Below are 24,949 nucleotides of genomic sequence, written 5' to 3' on the forward strand. Positions count from 1 at the left end.
CTAGAATTGTGGATCTCATACTGCAACATGTTGAACAATCCTTATAGGAGGCCATTTGTCCCTCTAACATACTTTCAAGGGAAATTTTCCATTAGTGTTCACTCGAAAGGGATACTGGCCAGCTGAAACAGGGGTTCAACACAAAGCTCAGTGAGGTCAGAAATTACAACCCATCTTTATTGGAAAGGTTTTCCATGCTGTATACAAACCCAACCAGATATATTGGTAGCACCTAATCGCACACAGAGCACTGCAAGTGAATGCAGGGCAGGTTGTGCAACTGCTCTGAGGACCTCATGAAATATGATGAATACTAGCACTGTCTTGACTTTTATAGAGTTATTTTTGATAATGAAAAAGAAAATTTCTTTTCAGGCAATTGGAATCAACTCACAGCTTGAACTTAGTTCACATCTGAATCAATGAAAAATGAGTATCCTCTACATCGGCCTGCTAAGGCAAGAACTAAATGAAAACATGTTTTATTGATTTATAAAGTAGGATTTCCTTAATGTACCACTTGGTTGACCATTGTAACTTATTTAACTTCATATTGCAATTAACACAACACATTTGCCTGTCTTAATTACAACTGCCTCAATGTGCAACCTTGCAGCCATTCCAGTCTAACTTGGCTTTAAAACAGCATGTTTCTGAAGAGCTATGTAAGTGTGTCTTTGTCATACAAGAATTTACTTGCTGAAGGATTTATTAGGAGGCCCTGACAAGGCTTCCCAGGCTGACCTTACTGCAAGGAGCAATCCAATAGGCCATGGAGAGGAAGGGCAGTCCGACTGCAACCGCGAGGACAACCAGAAACTTCACTGCCATCGTCTGCTGCCGCAAACCCGACAGATTCTCGTACCAAATGGAGAGGAGCTGCTGCTGGCAGTTTGGATGTGCTACAAACTAATAAAAAAAGAAGAGCACAAAAATGATACAGCTTTCAGAATAACTTCTCTTAAAATACAGCTATAGGAAGTGGATTAAGAAGGCTGGAATAGTGAAAATGCAGCTTAAATCCAAAGGAGCATTAGAGGGGCATAAGAAAAACTATTTTGATAAGCCAAATCTCCAGCAAAATGGCATGTTGCCATCAGCAATAAATATTTTAACTTAAAAACTTATTTATGAACACTCTGTTCTGTTCCATCACAAACTATTAATTTCCTCTTAGCCTAATTTATCTGGGCAAACTCTAGTTGTTTCCGACATTTATAATTTTAATTTTACTGCTTCAGAAATTCCAACACTTTGAGTCTTCTGTTCTGCAAAAACTCAACACAATCTTCATTTGGGAAAGAAATAATATATCCTATTTTCACATAATTAATACAGAAAATACCTTTTTTTTCAGCTGGCATGAGAAAACAGCTGTCACATCTGCAGGAAATCAGGTGAGGATTACTTATAACTTGGTTCTGGAACCATTTGGACAAACTGCAAAACTGAGAAGTCTGTCCTATAACGCTCTTTGTGTCCTCTGGACAGCATAAGAAGCACCTTACAAAGGTAGATGTTAAAAAATTGTAGATTCTTGTGTACTGTACATTTTTAAATTCAAATCTATAAATAAAATAAAAATTATTTGAATGTAGTATTTTTTTCTAGGTCCATTCTCTATACTTAAAAGATGACTGGCTGAAGGTACAAGAAATGTCTTTACTGAGATAAGAGAAAGTGTTGCAAGAAAGTTCACACGTGCAGAAGCACTGAGACTCAAACAGTAAGAAGGACTCAAGCTCAATGTAATCTGTTCTCTTCAACTGCTGTTTCAGCTCTCTGTAGTGACTGTAGCTTGGCAAGTGTTTTGCAGGTTGTGTTCATATATTGGTTCAGACAGAATGGGGTTTTGTCTTTTCTTCCCTGAATCAACACATAAATACACCTCACATATACATTTTTGTGTGTCCCCCAGGGATGTGAACTCAATTTCTGTAAAAATTTAGGGTAACATGCTTTTGAAATATACTTTTTATCTGTGTCTTCTTGATCTTTGGCCGTACAAACTTCAAATCTCCCTGGTTGACACAAGTCACCTAGAATTTTACAACCTATATTAGCCAAGACAAGTTTCCTGGGAAATTCCAATGTTTATGCAGCTACAAACTCAGCTGGTTTCACTGAGCACTATTCAGATGGATAGCAGAGTATTAAACTGTCAGTAGAAATGAAAGCAAGCCAAAGAAGGGACAATAATTCCTGTAGCTGGCACTGCCTAAAGCCTGCTTTCTCCTGAACTAAGAAACACAGTACTAATATTCCTAGGTTGTGCCTCTGATCCCTTCATACAGACACAAACACAGTTTCTGTGAGACATGCAGTTTCTCCAGGTTTGCTCAACTTCCTGAGCAAGACACAACAGCTTGACGAAAATCTGTATCAATACTTATTATGTAGTGCACCAGGACTGATGTGCTATTCTCCAGCTTTTATTAGATCTTACATTTTTCAGGCTTCAGAAGGAGTCCAAAATTTTTCCATCTTTTTTCTTTAAAAAACAGATTTAAAATAAAAATATGTATCAAAAACTTTTTCACATGGCTACACACTGTTTTAGAGTAATTTGCTCTCATGCTTATTGTGACCAGTATTCACCTTAAATATCTGCTTCTTGTTTATGTCACAAGGAAGGATTCTATAGATTGTAAATCCACTGTGCCCAAAGGGCCCAAATATTCATTTCAGTGTCACAGGCTACCAAAACATAAAATTTAACAAAAGCACAATTTTATACCACCATCATGACATGCCTGTTTGACCAACAGAATTGCTTACTTTTTTAACTTCGTACTTGATGGCGAGTTTTAAGCGGCTGAGGCTGGGACGACCATGCTCTCCATTATTATGGCTCATCTCTACATCACCATTCAGGATAGCTTCCACTTCTTCTGTATTTCTGCACAAATCAAGCAGTCCAACTACAAAATCTTTGCATTGCATAGACAGTTTCTTGTAATCATTCTGGAAAACAGAAGCAGAAAGAAAAAATCTTGGTGTTTAGATCCAGCATGAGAGAAGAAATTTTACATTCCACCTGCACCTCTGTGAACATGAATAGCTTCTTTGCATCTTGTTATGCTTTTTTCCCCTAGATGTTCAAGGAATGGAATTCATCTCACCTTGGTTGTCTTGTACATCTACATTATCAATTTTCACACTTGAGTAACTCGTCTAGACATGCTTTAGAGGAAATTAAAGTAGAAAAAAAAAACCAAAACATTTTCAGAAACATCGTATGACACATTTTAATGACCAGTTGAAGTTGAGATGCATAGCACAGGGGAAAGTTTTCTATTCACTGTTGCAGAAGTCTAGAAAAGATGTAGAAAATTGCACTGTAGAGATTTCAATTGGCCAAGATGAGCATCCTACGCAGAATACATCTTAAGAAATTCCCAACCTTCTTCAGAATTGCATAAATATACTGAAATTTCTAAGGCCTAGAATTATTCTTGTAAACTTTGTCTTTCCCCTTTGCCAGCATCTATTCTAGCTTGCAAACACAAGGTTTGATTGCTGGTCTCCAGCAACACTGCTAGCAGTGGTACAGCTTGTGTGGTGATACCACATCTCTGACTGCAGGCCTGCTCTAGCTCAAGGACCTCTCAAGAGACTTCAGCACATGGGCCAAAATGTTGCTCTGCAACTGCAGCTTCAGTTGCTTACTGCTTTAGCTAACAAGTGTTGTCCTTGGGCACTGTTTTCCAAAAGAAATATGTCAAAACAGAAATTGGTATTTTGTTCATTGCAATCTGCAGTTCATTAACCACTCCTTACAGGCAGCATAAAAGTTGGATATAGCTGGGAATTAGGTATAGATGTGTATCTAAAGCTAAAAAAAATCTCACAAGAGATTTAGTCACACACATGTCAACAACTTCTGCTACTTTTGTGATTTCTGCTCATTTTAATGTCTAAAGATGATGAAATTACTTTAGAACTTTTCCTAAACAAAAGAATGGAAGAAACCTCCAACCACCCCACACCCCACAGGAGTGCTCATGTAGTCTCTGTGGCATGTTCAAAGTAATTTTAACACATTGAAAATGGACACATTTCCCCTTCTTCCAGTCTGTTCTTCAGGGTATTTCCCCTTATTCCACTCTTAGTCTCAAGTTAGCCCCCTCTCTTTAAATACTTCCTTCACACTAACTGCCACTGAATGCATCTAATACTTCATCCTAGAAGAGAAGGAGCATACAGGATACCCTAATTTCTTTGCCTAGGGTGTACTTCATGCATCTTTGTGCTTTATTACCCACATTACTATAATAACAGTTTATTACTTGGATATATTAAAGGATTGCATCCAAGTTTTACTCTTCACTTTGCTTAGATGGATGCAAACATTCACAGACAAATATTTACAGATATCCACATAAAACTGCTAGTGATTTATTTTTTTAATAATATAACATAAACAAGGTAACTCAGATCTTTCATAAGAGCAAAAGGCACTTCAATGCCATTTATCTACAAAGACAACAGAAGCTAAATACTAAAATTAATAATTTCCTGTCATTCTGAATAATTTATTCTTTCATTTTTTTTCTCTCCATTCAGATGAATAACATGAGATTTTAACCAAAATCCTGACTTCTGGCACTACAGAAAGACATTTTTTGAGAGCAATACTTCACCTTTTGTTTGGCTTTCTTTTTGTCCAGAAGCTAAAAATCACCATTCAGTATTTTCAACACATGAATTTTCTCTTCCAAATAAAAGGAAAATTAACCTTTTCAAATTCACAGACAAAGGAGAAACATAGAGGCAACTACCCACACTTCCAAACTGATATTTGACCCTTGAATGCCAATATAAAAAAAACAAATAACTTTCAATAAACGTAAGAACAATATCCTTTGACCTTCATAAGAACTTGTGAAGCATTGTAATACATTAGTATGTGTGTTTTTTCTGGTAGAAGATAGGTACATGCATGCACACTCACACACACTCTTCATCTGTATTGCCCAGCTTAAGTGACTGACAGGGGACATGGAGTTTCCAAACTGTATGTGAGGAGATCATTACTCTACAGGAGAATTATCCCTTCTGAATTATGTTTGTACATAGTACCACAATATATTGGCACTGTATATTCATCCATAAAATCCATCTGTTTATTTTCTCATTTGCAAATGCAATAAAACATTTGCCCCCTCCCATGAAACACCATGACAGCTGTGACCAGTGGTGTTAGCTGAGATGAATAGTTCTCAGCAGTCAGGTTATGGCAAATGAGCTTTGGGAAATTGAGCATTGCCCATCACTGCCTCCACCTCTGCTGTGGCACAGGCAAAGCCAGCTGAAGGCAGAACAAAAATGAAATGACAGCAAAAATGATTGATACACTCTTCAATGTGTCTCTGTCACACACACAATAAAGGTCCCCCTCCCTGGGTCTCACATGTCTCCTGACATTTATGTGAGCCAAGGGAATGGGGCAATTTGTTTGGCTTAACTTATTTTCAAAAATGGACAAAGGCATGGATAATGAGTTCTCCTTTACTGCATGTTGTAAACGCAGTGATTTTTAAAAAATCCCACTCCTGAGAAACTTTAGATGGTAGTTAGAAACTAAGTTATCCGTGGAGGCTTTAAAAAGAATCAGCACTGAATTCTGCAGTAAAGCATGTGTGCTTTATTCTCTGCATGTGACAACATTGGCTCAAGGCTCCTCAGAAGTTTAGGGAAAAAAAAAAATTGTGCCAAATTTCACAACACCAAGGATGAGAGAGCAGTACTGGCTGCTCCCACCTGCAGAAGGGAGGTGATGACTTGTGGTGAGCACTGTGGGGGATGAGGAACTAGGGGTGAGAGTGAGAGTGGCACTGCTTACCAGAGTCACCTGTCAATGCAGCAAACTGTACTGGGGTGCCAAGTAAGGGAGCAAGCAGGCTCTCACCACTCTGAAAACCTCAGCTGACCATGCCCTGCTTCACCTCTGACCATGCACATGAGACCACAGCCAGGAGAGCAGGAGAGCATCACTTCAGCTCTATCTCCCAGAAGAAAGAGCCTTTTTTCACACAGTCCCCTGTGACCAGTCACAGGCTCCTGCTGCCCCCCAGACTGTGCCTGGCATGAGAAAGCTCTCAGGATGCAGGATAGCACTGAGCCCCATGGATGGGATGGAGCAGTGCTCCACACCATGTCCTGGCTCTGCTTGGTAAACTGTAGAGGACAAGATCAGAAATATGGACAATGGTAGACTAGAACTTAGGATTTCAAAGTGGGATGTAATGTTGAATGTAGGTGTCACAGCAGGTAGCTAAATACATTATTTCCCTTTCAAAGGTGGCCCTCATGCCTTCAGTGCTTCACTCCTTCTCTAACAAGTGATGTTACTTTTTCTTCAGGAAAGCTGACAATAGCTTAGTGAAAGCTGCAGTGAAGATGGGGGTCCCATTTCTGTAATGGGGATTGTATAAATGAAAAAAAAAACAAACACAAAAAACCTCTAGAAAATTAAACTTTTGAGATGGTAAATTGAATTTCACTTCTGATCAGAAAAGGAAATTCGGACAATCTTATTAAGGGGATTAGGGATTACTTTACAGCAAACAGCAATATATCTATGATTAACTTAAAACCACATTTTCTATTTCATTCCTTTAAACAATAAACCTGTCAGTTGCCATTGTAGTTGCAGTGGACTTTATAATAAATGCTAATCATATTCATTTTGAACAGCAGTGGGCCACAACTGTCCTTCTCAAAACTTCAGGCCACATCTCTGCAGAACATTTGTCATATATCATCTACATCTTTATGTAAATAGTAAAGATATTTGCTCTTAGGTGGGCAAACCACTGATGAACCATCTCCAAAACTAAAAATATTCTATATAATATCAAACTTTGTAAAGCTGCACACTAAGCCACGTCCTACACGTGCACTGAGGCAATCCCAAGTGCAAGCATGAGCTGGGCAGAGAACAGATCAAGAAAAACCATGGGAAGTAGGACTGGGAATGGTGTGGATGAAAAACTCAACATGAGCCAGCAATGCCAGACTGCAGCCTGAAGAGCCACCTGTGTCCTGGGCTGCATCCAGTGGTGGGCAGCAGGGCCAGGGAGGGGATTCTGCCCCTCTGCTCTGGTCAGACCCCACCTGCAGGGCTGCATCCAGCACTGGAGTCTCCAACATAAAAAAGGAGGTTGCCTGGTTGGAGCAAGTCCAGAGGAGGCCAACAAAGACAATCAGAGGGCTGGAGCACCTCTCCCATGCAGGCAGGCTGAGAGAGATGGGCTGTTCAGCCTGGAAAGACAAGGCTCCAGCGAGACCTTATAGAACCTTCCAGTACCTAAAGGGGCTCCAAGAGACCTGGAGAGGCACTTCAGGAAAAGGTCTTGTCCTGGAAGGACAGGACCAGAGCCAATGTCCTTAAGCTGAAGGAGCACAGGTTTAGACAACATATTAGGAAGACATTCTTTACTTTAAGAGTGGTAAGGCACTGGAATAGGTTGTCCTTAGAGGACTTTCCATCCCTGGAGATGTTCAAGACCAGGTTGGGGGGGGTCTGAGTAACCTGGTCTAATGGAAGGCTCCCTGCCCTGGCAGTGGGGCTGGAACTAAATGATCTTTAAGGTCACTTACAACCTTAACCATTATATGGTTCTATGACACAAAACTAAATTAATTGGTCTTCAGAAATACCTGAAGATTTCAGAATTACTTAGGAAGCTTGAATTAGCTATTTCTATGCTGTGCTTTACACATCTATCCAGTTGATATTACTTCCTTCAGAAGTAATTACTTTGTTCTGATTTTACTCCTAAAAAAGTATTTTTCTCCAAAACACTCTTAAATACTGCAACATTTTTAATACCTGCAACAATATACATGTAATGCTGGATGACACTACTGCATAGGTTCGTAGAAACAAAGGGATTTATTCCACAGAATAATGGTTTCCCCTGACTGTGGCATTTCTTATTTTGTATGAATCACAGTTTCATGGCCAGTGTTCTCTCTAATATTAGAAGAGATAAGCAATTTATAGGACAGTCAGAAAACAACCAGCATTACAGTTTGGCATTGATCCTTCCTATTGCCTCTGAGGAAGACCTGGAAATTATCTGTGTCACTGGCTGCTGTAGGCAACCACTTGAAAGTTTCCCTGCTACAATACCCTATCAGAAAGCTCAGTTTTAATTTAGGTAAGATTTGAAATACTTTAAATGGCTCAGGCTAACCCTAGGTGGAGCTAAAGATTTGCCACGTCCAGCTAACCTATGCAATAAAAATATACTTGTTTTGATTACACTAACACATGTAAAGGATTTTTGCCAAACCCACACTTTTAGGCAGTGACAACACTCTCCAAATTATTGTAGCAAACTCCTGAAATAAAGCAAGGGTAACATTTTTTTTAGATTAATTACTGCAACCAGGGATATAAGCTTGCAGGAGTGCAAACAAGCCCAGACTCAGTAGAGTTGGCAGCCTCCATTTCTTATAACTTTTAAACACTTGCACTGCCTCCCCTGAACTTAAGGCAGGGTATTTTGCAGTCAAGTCTCTGGCCTGTCTAGATATTGTAAATATCACTGCTTATCAATAGTGTAAATGTCAAGTCTCATAAATTCAGTTATAAATGTACTTCACAGTCTTTTAATATTTATCCAGAACCACTACATGGTTTTAGTATCTATAAAAACATTCCCAAAAGACTGTATGTTTCCAGATGCCTGCTCCTGGTGAAACCTTGAGTTATTGGAGAGTTAAATTTCCACACTGCCTTGTGCTTGTGCTCCTCAGTGTTCCTATTCCACTCCACTCTACCCAAAGAGTATGCATATTCCCAGCAGAGCCTGGATGATTAATGCCCAGCAGTATGGAGCTGCTTTGTCTCTCATCTCCTGTTTCTGCTGAGGGACAGTATCCAAAAATCTGTTAAAATTCTTTGTACAACACTACACTAGAAGGCAAGCTCTCATTTTAGAGAAAACAACTGAGACAAAAGAGGAACTGGAAAAACAGAAGTCACCAAAGAAGGACCTTCTCATGGCACTTCAGAGCTGGCTGCAGAAGCTTGTTCTGTGACCCAGCCTACTTGGGCTCTCACTGTGTGCTCCATTCCCTGCCTGCTGGTGCCATGGACAGGTACTGTCCCTCCACTCATCTCATGGATTGTGTTCTGTAGCATTTGAAGGGCACCTCTTGCTGGCTGCCCCAGATGATGAGTTTACTTATCTTTACAATAATCATGGCTTATATCATTCCAACTGTGGTAAAGGGATCTATACAGCTCCTACAAATCAGACATGCTATTTAGCCCAACATAGCTGTGAACTTAACAGGCTGCACTTCGGGTTTATGAAAAACGGTTTTTAGTTCTGCTCTAAATTTGCTCTGCTTTAAGTTAATCAAGTCCTTTTGTTGCCATCAGCAGCTGCTAAAGAGAAAGCAGTATGTGGTTTCAATACTCTTCACTGAACTGCACATAAAATCAGTGGATGAAATCTCAGCCCACCGAGGTCCTAAAGGTTTCTGCCAGGGACTTCATGGGGCAGATATTCATTCTCTGCAATAATCTCAAATGGTCCTCCCAGCATTTTGGTTTTTTCTCCTTCCCTCCAACTTCAGCAGTTCAGCTGCTGTTTTTAAGATCACCTTGTACATTCCTCTTCTTTATTTTCCCTCTCTAGCTGCTTATAATAGACTAGGGTCACCTATGAGCACAACTCCTGGGGAATTCATTCAGAACTGCAGCACCTGAGCTCAGGTTGGCTGAGTAGAGACAGGTTCACAGTTTTGTGAACTGTACCAAGATTATTGTTAAACATTGATCATGATAACTTCAAACACTTGCTAACACAATGTTGGAAATTACTCTGTTACAGCTTTGGAAGGATGCTGATCTCCTGCTAGTGAAGTCTCTATATATTGCTCTGTCACAGGAGCATCTGCTTTCGACAGGGTCCCATGAGGCAAACCCACGCTAAGTGATTGTAGCTAAGCCAGCTCATAAATAACATTGGCAATGTTTGCACAAGGCCTGACTTTGCATTACTGACAGATAAAACCTTACATTCTTACTGCCTTAACTCATGCTTCAAGAGTTTATGGAGCCTGGGTCTCAGCTATTAATATTTTTTTTTCAAAAACAAGTATTTTATTAAATATGTTTATGAAAACATTTCTATGTAACACTGAAAAAGCCTTTTAACTCTACAGAGTTTACATATAACGAAGCACAAAAAACTAAGAAAGAGAAAGAAGTGAACAGAAATTACAGAATAGCACATTAAAAAGGGGGACATTTATTTAGAATCCTCCTCATGAAGGAATGCAATACACTGTAAGTATGAAAGCTCCAAGTCCGAATACATGAAACTAAAGAGAATGCACGAGGGTTTGATAAAAACATGCAACTTGTCTGTCATAAGTGACTAAAATGTACCACTTGAGTCTCCTCTTTCCCCTGCCCTAAACCAGCTTCAGCCATGGGTTTGAAGGGCCTCCTTCACCCTCCTGCCTGGTAGGAAGTAGAAAATTAGTTCATTGGCACATTCTACATGAGCAGCTGAATTACAATCGGCACACAGCAATAGGACATTCACAAAGATTTAAATCTTCCACTCAGTGAAAAACTGTATCTTTTCCCACATTATATCGCTGATTTATGAAGGATAAAGTTTGCAGATAAAGGATAAAGTTTCCGTGTCAGCCAGAATCAGCATCCCCCTACTCACCTTGAACTCTTTTTCAATGTTGGCGAGCACAGCCAGCTCATTGCTGAGCTCTAAGGCAGTCATGACAGGATCTTCACTGGACAAAGACAGGTAGGCAGGGCTGGCCAGGCCTTTGTAGGCATTGATCCTGGACCTGGAATGGCTGAAAGAGTCATGCTTTTGTTTCTGGCTGCACTCGCCGCACTTGCAGAAGTAGTCGTGGGGCCTGTCGATGCGAGCCCCCTTGCGCAGCAGGGTGTGCACGATCTCGTACTCGTGGCAGTGAGCCGCCAGGATGATGGGCGTCACGTCGTGCGAGAACCGCGTGCCGTCCTCGTCGTAGGCGTAGAAGTCGTCGTGCTGCAGCTCCGACTGGCTGGGACTCAGAGCCAGCCTCTTGCCCTCGGCAAACGCGGGGTGGCTCAGGATGGCCTCCACTATCCGAACGTAGCCCTTGCTAATGGCCAACAGCAAGGCGTCCCCCACCCGGGCCAGGTTCTCCTTCTTCAGCAGCAGCTCGGTGATCTCCAGGTGCTCGTTGGCCACCGCCAGCTGCAGGGCGTTCTGCCCCATGTAGTCCACGCAGTTGACGTTGAGCGAGGGACATTCCTCCAGCATTTTGCGAACCACCGGGATGTTCCCGTACTCGGCGGCATCCAGGAAGCGCTCCTCCTCCAGGGAAAGGCTGGTGGAGCGGTCATTGAACATGTAGGCCGGCCCCCGGCTGGCCTGCCTCCTGCCCTTCTCCCGCAGAATGGTCTGTCGCCGCAGGGCCAGTCTGTTCTCGCTGCCCCGGCTGTGTGCACACAGAGAAATCATTAGTTCTGCTATATGCAAGGGCATTTCTAATAATGATTAATAAAAATATCCTAGTTCTTTATCTGCTGTGTATTTTGAGTGCAGCACGGGCACCAGAAACCCTGCCTTCGATGCTTTTTGTAGCCACTGTTACTACAAAACCTGAGAATCAGTAGCCAGCTACATTCTATTTCTAAAGAATGAAAAGCTGCCATCAATCATCATTTAACACTACACTTTTTTTCCTTATTTGTCCTCCCAACTCAGAGTGAGAATAAGCCACAGTGCAGAAGGAGTCAGCAGTCATGGGATGGGAAATGAGGGATTGCTCAGGACAGCAGGGCACACAAAGATGGAAAATGTCTAAATTCCCTTCTGCTTCCCAAAAGCAGCCAGGCTGACTTCCCTTGCTCTTACTCTCCCTACTTCAGCAACCATCTAACTTATATTTTGGTAATGGTTTCTCCTCTTTACCCTGGTGATACTTTTCTGACATCTCTAATGGAGTGCTCAGGCATTAACTGCATCTGGACAAGATAAAAGCACATCAAATACATTGTATGGCATCTCCTACATCCCATCTCTGCCATTCTTTTCATTATTACAGTCCATAATCTTGATATGCTATTTATTACTTCACTCAGGGGCTTGCCAACAAATCCTGCTAATTCTTGACTCATGATAGTTCTGAAATGTTTTCCAGTCTGCTACTACTGAAATCTCCAGCCATTTCCAACCATAATTATTAAATACCTCATTAATAATTATTTAGTCATTATTATAAAGTGAACATGGCAAACTTAAGTTTTCTGAGAATTGCTACAAAATATGCTACGTTCTCTTTAAAAAGAAGGAAATCTAATTCACTAATTCTATCTTATTTTTTCAGCCTATTAAGATTCCAATCTTCAATATTGATTAAATTGCAAATAATTTTCTCTTCTAGAATTACTCTGCTAAACTACTTATTCCCCATAACGTCATCTTTTTTCTTTACTGAACAGTAGCTTAATTATTCTTTGCATACATATGCTCAAATACACTTCACTACATTCAATATTTCCCACAAAAAATAACCATAATCAATATTTTGTTCATTAAATATTTAATGAATAGGAATTTAAATTTCAGTTAAAAAAATTAGTCCTTTGTGATTCAAACTTTCTTCACAAAAAGTAATATTACAAGGTATTATTTATTCTAGGTCGTTTAGATTTATCTTTAGTATAAATTTCTTTTCTGCTTCTTGCCTTCTCTGTGCTAGAGATACAGTCTTCTGCAGAACTGGAAATTGCCAAAGTCTTAAATATAAAAGGACCATATTTCTGCAAGGTAATAATAGGTATGGAATGTAGAATAGATCACAACTGACAACAGTAACTTATTAATTATAATTATTAGTTTCATAATTTGATATTTTAATAAATAATTATTCTGAATTGCTAGCAGGGAAGCACAAAATATTTAAATCAAGCAAAGAAATGTTTAGTTTTATGTTTAAATTCATTTTGAAAGCAAACTTTTTTCTAGTGATAAATGAGGAACCTATGAACTGTGAAATGTAGCTCTGAAAAAAAAGTTATATAAGCTTTATTTTATATTTATCTTAGTTTTCCTATGTATGTGTTGAATTTTGTAAGCTTGCTGTATTTTCACAATGCAGTGTGTTCCTGTGACATCACATTTGCAGAAAGTCTGAAAAGCAGTGCAAAATTCTCATATACATTTTTTATTGATTTGTTCTTTTGTACCAGAGTAGGTCCCAAGCAGTGTGAGGCGTTACCTACATGTAAGGTAAACTGACCTGGGCTTCAATTTAACCAACCAGACACTGAGTCCTGAGACCTGGCATCCAAGGTTGCAGAGGGAGAAATCATGGCAAGGTTGCTCTCTACCATCTTTTAAGTGCACCAATTTTCCAACTTTCTTTCCTCCACACTGGCCTCTCAGTTTTGAGTAAGCTGATTATTTAAATGCAGTAGTTCCCTATCTATCTTGAACTGCTTCTTTCTTCACTGCAGCAACCAATTACTGTTGAACATAATTTAAATCATTTATACTGAAGTTATTTGGCAGAAGGACAGAATAATTTAGGTTGGAATAGACCTCCTAGATTATCAAATCCAACTTTTGACTGATCACTGCCTTGCCAACTAGACCACAGCACTAAGTATCAAGCACCCAGTGACTGCACTCCTTTCCGATGCTTAACAACCCCTTCCATGAAGAAATTCTTCCTGATGTCCAACCTGAACCTCCTCTGAACAGATTATAAACAGATAAATTCAACTCATAAAAAACCAGAATGATTTTAAACTTCTTCCAAACAATAAAGATGTGTTCAGTGTAGATTCAAATCTTAGTTAAATTGTCAATATATAATATATTGTCATGATTGATATAAAATATGTATCTTTATGTGTCCTGCAAAACTAACCCAGTATAAAATTATTTTGCTAGTATTTGATCCTTGAACAAGGAAATAGACCCCTCAACAGAATCTTGGTCATTATTTTTTCCTGAGAAGCAACAGCTTCAGCAGTCTGGGGTGACGACCTGACCCAGTATAACTCTTGTGGGGACAGATCTCACTGTTTAAAACTGAGACAAAGGAAGCATTGTGTACCTCAGCCTCACCTGGGTCCTTTGTCACTGGGTCCACCAGCATAATCAGTCTGTGGGGGTGAACTGACACAGCCCACAGCCAAAAACTGCTGTTCATTAAACACTTCCTCTTCCATTTTTCAAATAAGGGAAAGAGATTCTATTTCTATTCTAGCAATACATTCAGTATGGTTTATCAAAGCAAAGGGCAATCATTGCAGTGAAGAATACTTTGAATTAGTGTCTTTGTCTAGTACCACTTCCTCTTTCCTTGCCTGCATTTAGAAGAAAATAATTGCTTAAATGGCATATTAAATACATACATTCCTTCTACAGTAGCTCATCAACTGAATTAGAACCTATTATAGAATGAAAGAGAATATATTTTATTGTTTGCTGGCCTGTACCACATGTCTGATGCAGACCTCTAGAATCTCAATGTACCCAATTTTTCCTGCATCAATGCATTTCACATGTATGAAATCAATGTCCTGGTTTATCCATTTGCAACCACAGTTAATTAAATTAAAGGATCTGTCATTTAAACTGGTTCTTGCAGCACAAGGCTATAAGTATGTTTAATTGCAACACAGAAAGATGACTTTTCTGGTTTATTATTTCTGCTTAACAAGACAGAGAAGCAAACATTACTTCAGGAGTTTGTTTAGAAAAATGTAAGACACTTGACTGCCTCCAAGCACAGGGAAAGGAATTTGACAATCCAGTCTTGTTTTATTCTGATCTTCTTACATTTATTTTACACTCAATAAGTTCCTTCCAGTTCATTTTTTCTTAAATAGATGCTCATGTCACAGTACTGGCCACATAAATCTTAAAGCCACTTGAAACCTCATCCTTCTCAGACTATAACTGCTGGTTGCAAGACACTCCCACTGTACTTTGGGGAAATGCAGACTAAAGTACCATACTCATTACTCCTTAGCACTGAAGAGCCAGTACGACCAAGGCTGGAATATTGTCATCATTTTTGATATCATATTGCAGGAAGGAGTTCTACAAAATTAGAAATTAAATGCAAGAGAGCACCAAAGGTCACACAGTCTCTACCATATCTTCCACTTGAAGCATGGTAAGATTCATTTTGTGAATTATTCAGGATGGTACTCCACTCATCTCACTTCCACCCTAGGATCAGTAGAATTCTAGTATAAATTAGTCATTTTTATCTCCTCTGTAGATAAAGGAGAGACATTTCTCCTACCTACTTTTTAAGTGGAGAACCTATATTTTTCCATTGTTTCAAAGAGAATCCCAGCAGATTAGGTGAGAGGCCTCCTTTAATGCATAGAATTTAACAGGAATACAGACCACAGAAGGATGATGGAGTGAAGCTCCTTACAAGTACAGATATCACCTCAAACAATTCCCATTAAAATATCAGCCTCTGTCTCGAAAGAAAAGGCTGTCTTGCTGAAATTTTATTGTCTGTCACTAATCACACAGAAAGACTAATCTTGAATTTGACTGTTCTAGTACTCAGAAGCATTAACTTATTTTTCAGCCTAAATTTAAAAATCACCAATTTAGATCTATTTTACTCAAACTAAGTATCACTTCCCCCTACAGTAGTCACCTGCCAAACATGAACTCATAGCAATCATATCTCCTCTCAACCTTCACCTTGTTGAGTGAAGCTTCTCTCATTTCCTGCTACATCCATGAAGTTAAGTCTGCCCCAAAACCCTTCCTGAGTACACCTTCCTAAACTTAAAATACAGTAATCCCTTGTGACAGTGTCTGTAGTAAAATGATTAGACACCTTTTTTGGTGCACTACATCTTTGGCTATCTCTCAGGTGCATTTACATCCAGGAAATCATTTAGGCACTATGGATTCTCCTGTGAGGAAGAATTCTGCCTTTGTTGACTTTCCTTAATCAGGTCTCAGACAATGAGTCTCAGATTTATGAAGTGAAAGAACTATGCTGAAAGATCTGATTTTGACCTTCAACTCCCTTTGAGGATATGAATTGTCATTACAAAGAGTTGTGCAGCTGGGAAAGTTTGGCCATGGGAAACAACTGTGAGTATCCACAGCATTAGAATCCAAATTAAAATGTTTTTTAGCAGATCCTGCAATATCTGCTAGAAGATGAACAAGCTGGTATAGTGACAGGTTAGAATCCTCATCTTCCTTTACTCACTTAAAAGAGCTTATAATATTTTAAAATTACCTTATAAGAGTAATCTGTTAATGCATTTAAACTTGCGGCTTGGCTTTCCTTCAAAAGTTTTTAACCTTTAGAAGAAGACTGACATCTTAAGGAATTAGAACATAAAAACTCAAAAAATCCAACTTTGCTACATACTCTTCAGGACCATGCTTTAGTAAGAGACTGCACTGAAGTCCCTGAACATAAATATTTTATATACGAATATAAAACCAGACATAAAGCCTGCTGTTCTCATGAAAAGAAAATAAATGTGTACTCATGTACACTGCCAGCAATGCAAATCTACAGGCTGGAAACATGGCAAGGAAGAAAGGAGGCTGACACTACTGGCAACATCCTGAAGGGAAGAAAAAAAAAGATCATAGACACAAACGCTGTCAGAGCAAACCAAGTGGAGAAAGTTGTGTTGACACACTGGTTCAATCACCAACTCCTCAGTCTTGTGAAGCTCAAGAATTTTGAAACGTGTCCAATCACTGTGACAACAGTTTGTTCAAAGTCAAGTACACAGCTGAAACAAGGTTGAAACCATTAATAATCACTTCTGAACCAACTCTGTGGGGAAGCTTCCAGAAAACTTCGAAGGCCACGAGCCTATTTTTACAAAGAGAAGAAAATAGCTAAACTGAATCAGTCATTTTCAAATTTAATTCTCTTATGCTATTGGTAAACTGTCAATAATTAGCAATTAGATAGGAGATCAGCAAGGAAGTAATACCAAAGAAGATCATCAGCACCAAACACCCAATAATAAATTAGCTTGAAACTATCTAATTATTTGAATTTGGATGTTCTGTTCTTCTACTGTCCTTTATCATACTTCTATATAAAAAAATTAAAAATATATGTATTATATAACATAATAACATATAATCTGCCAAACATACTTTATAAAATTATATACTGATATACACAAAATAATAGCTGCATATATAAAATTAAATAATATAAACTCCAGTTAACTAGAGATAGGATGGGAGCTTAGACAGACACATGGTGTGAACCTCTATATGATACCATGCTAAGGGACAGAAAATGACAGGTTGTAGAAAGCAAGATTAAATTGAAATTCTAAATGTAAAGACTGTAAACATCTTGAGACAAGTATCTGAAAAACTTTAGGTTTTCCATCCTTTGGCATGAGGATCCAAGGTTCCTCCATAACCCTTAGGAGCTGGTGGTGAATTCTAAGTGAGCTGGGGCTGAAAACCACTGTACATAACAAGCCAAAACCACCTGTGTACAATAAAGCTTACAAATAATCAGTGACAGTGACTGTCTTAGAAGCAAGAAAACCCCATAATGAACAAGCTTAAGTATTTAATTTTTTAACAGATGAAAGGTACAAGTAAGAGTATTTTTACTCTTGTGGGGTTTTTATCAGAAGATGTACATCTAACACACAGTATGAAATATAAAATCTTTAGGACTATTATTTGAAATTTTGGTGAAAACTGATTTGCCTTTTGCAACTGTCCCAGAGGTCTTCCTTAGACCTGGAATGTCAAAGCTTTCTTGCTTACAGACTGCTGAGAAGTGTTTTCTCCAAGCTGATTGATTATGTTGTGCAAATGCTTTTGTACAGAAGCAGTTAAATACAATTATGATTAAGAGCATGTTTCATCAGTCACAGTTTATGAACCTGGAAGGGTAATAGTCTGACAAGCACTTTCTTCAGGAAATAACAAAAGGTTTTCTCTCCTGAAAAGTAGTTTAGTGCCTATCTAATGGATGATGGAGAGAAAGCACCCAACAAAAGGCAAACAACCAGCTCCCAGTTTACTTATTTCATTTGTCATTCATTAACCCTAATTTTTACCCTTAGTTGATTAATAAAACCAGTGGCTTATTATTGATGAAGTAGCTTCCAACCACGGAAATGGGACAAGTAAATAGAAGCATTTAGGGAAATGATTGGGAGAAGAGTGTCTGAATAAAAATGGCCTAAGGAGAAAAAGTAGCCTGGAAAGTTGTAACCAAGTCAGCTTACAGATTTATCAGGAACAATACACAAAAGAAGTCACATTGCTTGAAGCTTTTAAAGAGGGGTGTGAGACTTAAATTCTTTCCCAAGAGAAAAAAAAGGGAGAAGAGAGTACTTTACCAGCCCAGAGGCTTTTATACATCACAATTGCAAAGTGAAGCAAACAGATTCACTGAATATTCTGAATTGGAAGGGACCCACAAGGATTAGAGTCCAGTTCTGGTGTAAACAGCCCATATGAGGATCAAACCCAGAACCTTGGTGTTACTAGCACCATGCTCTGACCCCCCAACTGAGCTATCCTCAGGGTCAGCCTGGGATGGAAAGGCAAGGCAGGTGACATGAAGAAATGGGCTGAGACTGCTTAGGATGGAGTGTCAAATAATATCATCCTTTTCTTTGAGGATTGCTATCATTTTAAGGTTTAAAAGACCTCTATGGATCTGGATTGTGTAGGTCTGAAGATTGAGATGTACCTGAGCACATTCATAATTTCATTCTGGCTGCTGAAAATATTTGACAATAAACTTTAAATACAATTTTAAAGCCTAATTTTCATGTCATTACTGAAAAACTGAATTCCTACTTTCCAATAGTTGATCTTGCTCAGAATGGTGTCTAGCTATGCCTGCCAAATTAGTTCCTCTCTGTGTAACACCTGCTCAAACATTTTTCCGCAAGTGTAAAAAAAAGTTGAATGCATTCACCCTTTAAAGCACAGTTTAATTGAAGTGTAATTGATTATTTTCACAGCTTATTTGATCAATGTGCAACCTCAACTCTGAGGTTGCTTAGAGATAGGAAATATTTATTTTTCTGCACTGTTTCTTGTAGAAGGTGGCAAAGAATACTGGTGTGTGCCCACCAGATGAAACACTTTATTAAAATACAGGTTTCCACATTCCTTCCATGATTTTCAGGAAGTTCCTCTTGGTGCCTTCTATATAAGTTGGTTGCATCCTCTGCCCTTCTGGAGACAGACCACCCAAAGTTCACTTGTTTAAGAATAGTAAAACAAAGATCAAACAGCCTTAACAATTCAAATTAAAGCATGTATTTTATCTTCCGGACTGGGAATAAAAAGGAAAATTAGAAGAAATGAAATATAAAGCATGACTTTAGCATAATTTTATCAGCTGGCTACTTTGCTAATTTGTGGCTTTTATATGAATACCTGAAGTACATCACAGTCTTCACAGTCACGTGCTTATAGAGGTATTCCACTTGCACATGCCAAGGGATACGTAAAATTCTGTATTCCTACAGTCTTACACATCACCATTGTGAGAGGAAGTGAATAATTCTTCATTTCTGAAGGTTTCTATATGGCTTTGTATTTGGGGATTAAATTTATAGAGGTGTATCTGACCTTACAAGTTTTGTAAAATGTAATGTCTTGTGCCTTGTTCACTCCCCAGTAACCTGGCCATGCCTAACTCTGTCACTGCAGCTGACAGTTCTCATTGAGGCTCCTTCTGTTAGCCCTGAAACCACCTCCCCTTCCAGAAACTTCATTTCTGGTCAAGTGCTTTCTGTCCATTTCAAGGCACACCTTCTGCAGAGCTATCAGTACAGGACAGTGCAGCAGCCTGCCAGCAGCTCTGGTGAGTTATGGCTTTCATCACTCGCCTCGCTGCGAGGTGACTGTCAGGACAACACTGTAGACAACAACTGCCAGGTGCCTGCTTGCCTCAAGCAAGCTTCTCCTCTCCACTAAGTATCACTGTCCTTTCTGTCTTAATAAGCCACTGCAATTAGCAATTTAAGAATTCCAGATCTAACTTTATCTGAGATGGCAATTTAAAAACCATTTGTCTGCCTAGATAGGAGCCCCCTGAAAAAGTACATCCAGTTCATATTAGATTCACCACTGAAGTTTCCATAACTCTCATATCATTATTAGTATCACAGGACTACTCTGATGATTTGCAGACCAGATCACTGAAGCTAGCAGGTCAGGGATTTTTAAAATGAGGCTAAAACTTTGTTCAGTTAGAAGGATCACAATCGATATAGCAGCTGTAACACCAACACTGCTGTCTGTAGATGACAAACGTGCCTCTATAAACAGAACATTATTACATTAGCAGTGAAATAGCAGACATCAACACCACAGCCCTTGTTACTTTCACAGAGTTCCTTAGGAATGAAGTGACAAGAAATCAAATAAAAGCAAAATCCGTTTCTCTTGTATCTCATGGAACATTGTACTTCTGTGTAGCACGTGCTTTACTGCTGTGTCCCACTGGTTATAAATAAAAGTACTCTAAATAGAGTGTGGATACTTGTACCAATGCTAAAACTGAATACAAACAAAGCAAACTTCTATTATATACAAGCAACTTGAGGTTGGCCCTCAGCTGCTGGAAATGCTGCAGAGGATCCCAGAGATTGGTTGGGAGCTGAAGATCAGAAATCCATTTACACACACCCCCCCTCTACCTAGAGAGCATGTGCCAATGCACTGACAGAACAATACATTTAAACCTATCTGGAGACACAACATCACCCTTTTATAGCGTGCATTTTCCTTCTGCCATGTCTTCTTCAATATTGACCACAAATAGGCATGTTTTGAAGTAGCACTTGGAGGGAGAGCTGATCACTTATTCTGCCTGTCCTCCCTTCTTTTGCATTTCTTTTTTTTCAGGAACAAGTACAAGCAGAGCCTGTAACTTACACCTACAAAAGACTGAAGAAAAGGGAGCAGGAAGTAAATTAGCAGAATATTGATCCAAAGCAAGGCAAAGGAGGTGCTCTGTCATACTGTGCAGCTAGTATGGGCAATGTGTCACACAATGCTACAGGTGATAAAAGCTAACAACAGGCTCAAGGGCCAACTACACAAATTCAGCCAACAAAAATCCACTGCTGGGATTGAATTTCCTTTTTCATATACATCTATATCTATATATCTATATATATCTATATCTATATATATATATATATATTTTATTTTAGACAAAGAATCATGTTGAATACCAAATTATATTTATAATTGCATATAGTTGCCTACTGAAAAGGTTTTCTTGAACCATTCCCACGTCTGTAGGTGTTTGCACAGCCTACAGCACATTCCAAAAGTTTCTGTTATAATCTATTCCTGTCTCAATAGTCTTAATATTTGTATCACACAGATGCTGTAAAAATTCAGCTGAATAAAAAAAAAATTATGGGCATTTTGTTATGTAAACTTCAGTATGGATAAAGATTATTCAATGAGGCAACAGGAAGGTACATCTATATCCTAGAGATAAAATTACATTTGTGTTGCTCCTCTGAGTAAAGCCACAATTTATCAGAGAGACATGGAATCTGATTTAGTACAGTGGTAATTTAGAGTTAATGGATTCATGTTTATAAAAATCTCTTCACGCCTAAGAGAAAAATATAGACTCAAGAGGTTACTGTAAATAAATGTAAGGAATAGGAACTGTCCTGAGCTGTAGTCTTTCCTGAGAATATGAAGAAGCATTTAGACAGCTGATCTTGATTTAAGTTCCACTCTAATAAATATGAATGTCTGAAATTAAACAACAGCTTTAAAAGACATCTGTACATGGTGTACCAGAAAGATGGGAGAATCAACCATTAATTGATTAGATCTGTAGCAGCCCATTCTTCTCAGCCATTCCAGGGCTGAAACATGAAAGTTCAATGGCACAAGCTCTCAGTGCTGCTGCAAGAGCCCAGAATCTCTCCAGCAACACTGGTGGGTGTACTACTGGTGCCATACACCATCCTCTAAATCTCACCCCTCTTGCCTTTGCAAAATCTTGTTCACCTATGGCTCACAGCTAGAGAACAACACCCATGTAAGCCTCATGGTTCTGATGATCAGCTTCTTCCTACATGAGTAATTACCTGTAAAAAACACAGGTGAGGAAAACTTTCCCCTGTGCTCTTCCAACCTAGCTTGAACCTTGATTTCTTTAAAGTACCTGACAGCACAGTCAGAACCTTTTCCTAATAGCTCCCCTCATCTGAATAGTCCACACCATAATGTATGAAACATACTTTGCACAGTGTCTCTTGACCTTTAGAGGGGAAAAAACACTAGATGCAGGTACATGGGGTTTCAGTTTAATAGGATTTAATCCCATTTAATTGTGCTTCCCTACTTGTAAAGCTTAACACTGCTGAGACCAGGAGATTTTGAAATGAAGGCAGGAAACCTCAGATACCTAATTTAGGATAACTGGGCAGTTCAAACTGCATGAAACTATGGTTCCAGGCTGTCTGCAGTCAGGGAAGTGATGCTATCCACACTCACTAGCTGATATTCCCAAAGCAAAGAGTAATGGCTGGAGAGGTAGGGCCCCTAAGCACAGTTGCACATTTCTGAGCTCCAGCAAAATCCCAGCTGTGGAACTGCAGGGGCTGGGACTCCAGATGGCCACAGCTGAACACTGTGGGTAGGTGCAGCATGTGAAAGACTGCCTAAATCTGCAAAACATTGACTAAGCCTAACCTAGCAGCCTTTTTTCTGTTCTGCTTGCTAGAATGGGCAGATATGTGGATACTTCACAGAGGTAAGAGAAAGATTCTGGTTGAATTTTGCTGAGCAAAAAAATGGAAAACAGAAATAAAAACTCAAGCAATGCTGGGGAGGTGTATATTTAAGTCATGACTCAGATATGAAGCAATGTCCTATTACAGTCCTGAGGCACTGGCCTTCTGATAGCAGTGGAGTTGCTATCAGATGTTTAAAAATTAATTTCACTTCAGCTCATAATGTTGTCACATTCTGGAAGATACTTTAAAAGCAGGGAAACTCCACACACTTGCTAGCATTGCTATTCTTCAGTTTATTGAACTGTGCCCTTTTACCACAGCCATTTCCATTCTCCTGGGTTTTTTCATGAGCTGAATGCTGCTCACTGACATATGTGTTAATTAACCTCATTTGTGAAATGCTTCTCCCCAAGCACTTTCTTAACTCCTTCATTTATTTTTAAACCAACACTTATTAGAGACAATACTGTCACCTACTTTATCCATATTCAAAACCTGCCAGAGGATATTAACAAATTGCTTGTAAATAATAACATACTATGAAATTAATATACCAGGAAAAAAAATCTGAAAAACACCATAACATTCTTCTCACTACTTTGGGTTGAAGTTTCATGTGTAAAATTAAGGGTATTTAAGTGATGGGCTGCACTTCACATGGCTTGAACCTAGAAAATATCTGTTAATAATAATCAACTGAACCAGATCAGGCAGAAAAGGCTTCCTACTTAGAAATTCTTCAGAGAATACACACAGTGAAAATGTTGCACAAACATTGCAGGGGGACACACCAGATTGCAGCAGACAGATAATTACCTACCCAGGTAATCAGGGCTCAAAATCCCTTGTCTTGTAGTTGTAAGAATAAACGTAGAGGTTTTACCCCTAAAATGTTACAATCTTAAACCGATCAAATAAAAAAAAAAAAAAAAAAAGCTCATCTACCATTTCTATTTCTGATTCTCTAAAATACAGAAGGTATGTTCACTTTTCCAGAAAACATGGTACAGTTTTTTTTCAGCATTTGTCTCTCCTGTCTGTGCTATTGCCAGTCTTCAACTTCCTTTCACCCCTGAGACATAAAGAAACCCAGCAGCATAATAAAATCTCCTTGTAACAGAAAGAGGCTGCTGGATTACTCCAACCTAAGCTCCCTTCCATTAGGAAAAGATCCATCTATGGCTGTTTCTTGGTTTCTGGACACTGGCCAATATCCTATTTCATCTTTCACTCAACACTATTCTACCACAGCTCATAATCTCCTGCAAGGAATCTTGTCAAGTGATTTCAGAAAACATAGGGCATATCACTTATCTCATGCAACATTTTTATGGTGCTTAGAAAGGACTTTGGAAACTTAACAAGGCGTGCTCCCTTGTTTTCAAATCTTCCTGCTATTGATGGATATAAATCATTTATTTGCAGAGACTCTCCAGCTCCCCAAACCATAGAAACTTCAGAGGGTTCATATAACAAACAATTCATTATTACAGTTATACATAGTGTAGATACCTGCTTTTCCACAAACCATTTTAGAAGAGAATGGAAGATGGTCATTGAAGTACAAGAATTGAAAATAACACAGGAAATAACACAGCTATATATGTCTTGTCATACACAGCTTGGATTCACTTTCCACTTGCAAGAATGCTGAATTTCCATTCACACATTTTACACCAAACAGTGCTCAATCTGTACAAAGAGCAGGTCATCTTCTAGGGCTGCAGATCATTGTTTTAAGTGGAAACTTGGGCATTATATTGAGCCCAGACAGTCATTACTTTTTCAGCTGAGTAAAAAAGGGAATCATTATTCTTCATGAGGTTTACTAACCACCTCAAGCAATTACTTTTGAAGACTGCTTAATTAAACTTTATACAACCACTCCCTATTCCTTTTAATGGTATTCATTACCATTTCTTTGCTATTTTTTTTTTTTGACTGAGCTTTCAGAGATCACTGGTGATGCAGAGGAATCAGAACATGACAGGTCCTTAGTTGGATTATCCTGATGCAAATTCCTGATTTTATCCAGAATATACTTCACAAACATGCAACTGTTATTGATATAGAGATGAGGTAGATATATGGAAACTGAAAGTAACCAGATTGAAATTGCCTCTGGAAGGAAAAGGTGTGCTGAAGTACTTCAGGCTGTGTAAGCTTCAA

At 38.9% G+C, this 24,949-nt stretch overlaps 1 protein-coding gene across 1 annotated transcript in view; it reads right to left on the reverse strand.

Moving 5' to 3' along the window:
* Nucleotides 1-24,949, reverse strand: part of TRPC6 (transient receptor potential cation channel subfamily C member 6) — a 76,713-nt gene that overhangs the window by 19,922 nt on the left and 31,842 nt on the right. The window contains exons 2-4 of the mRNA XM_030233950.2: nucleotides 10,707-11,481; nucleotides 2,779-2,964; nucleotides 745-909 (exon numbers count right to left, since the gene is read on the reverse strand). Of these exons, the coding sequence (XP_030089810.2) occupies nucleotides 745-909; nucleotides 2,779-2,964; nucleotides 10,707-11,481 (1,126 nt within the window). The remainder of the gene's footprint in view (nucleotides 1-744; nucleotides 910-2,778; nucleotides 2,965-10,706; nucleotides 11,482-24,949) is intronic.

Source organism: Serinus canaria, chromosome 1, assembly GCF_022539315.1.
Source record: "Serinus canaria isolate serCan28SL12 chromosome 1, serCan2020, whole genome shotgun sequence".
NCBI lineage: Eukaryota > Metazoa > Chordata > Aves > Passeriformes > Fringillidae > Serinus > Serinus canaria.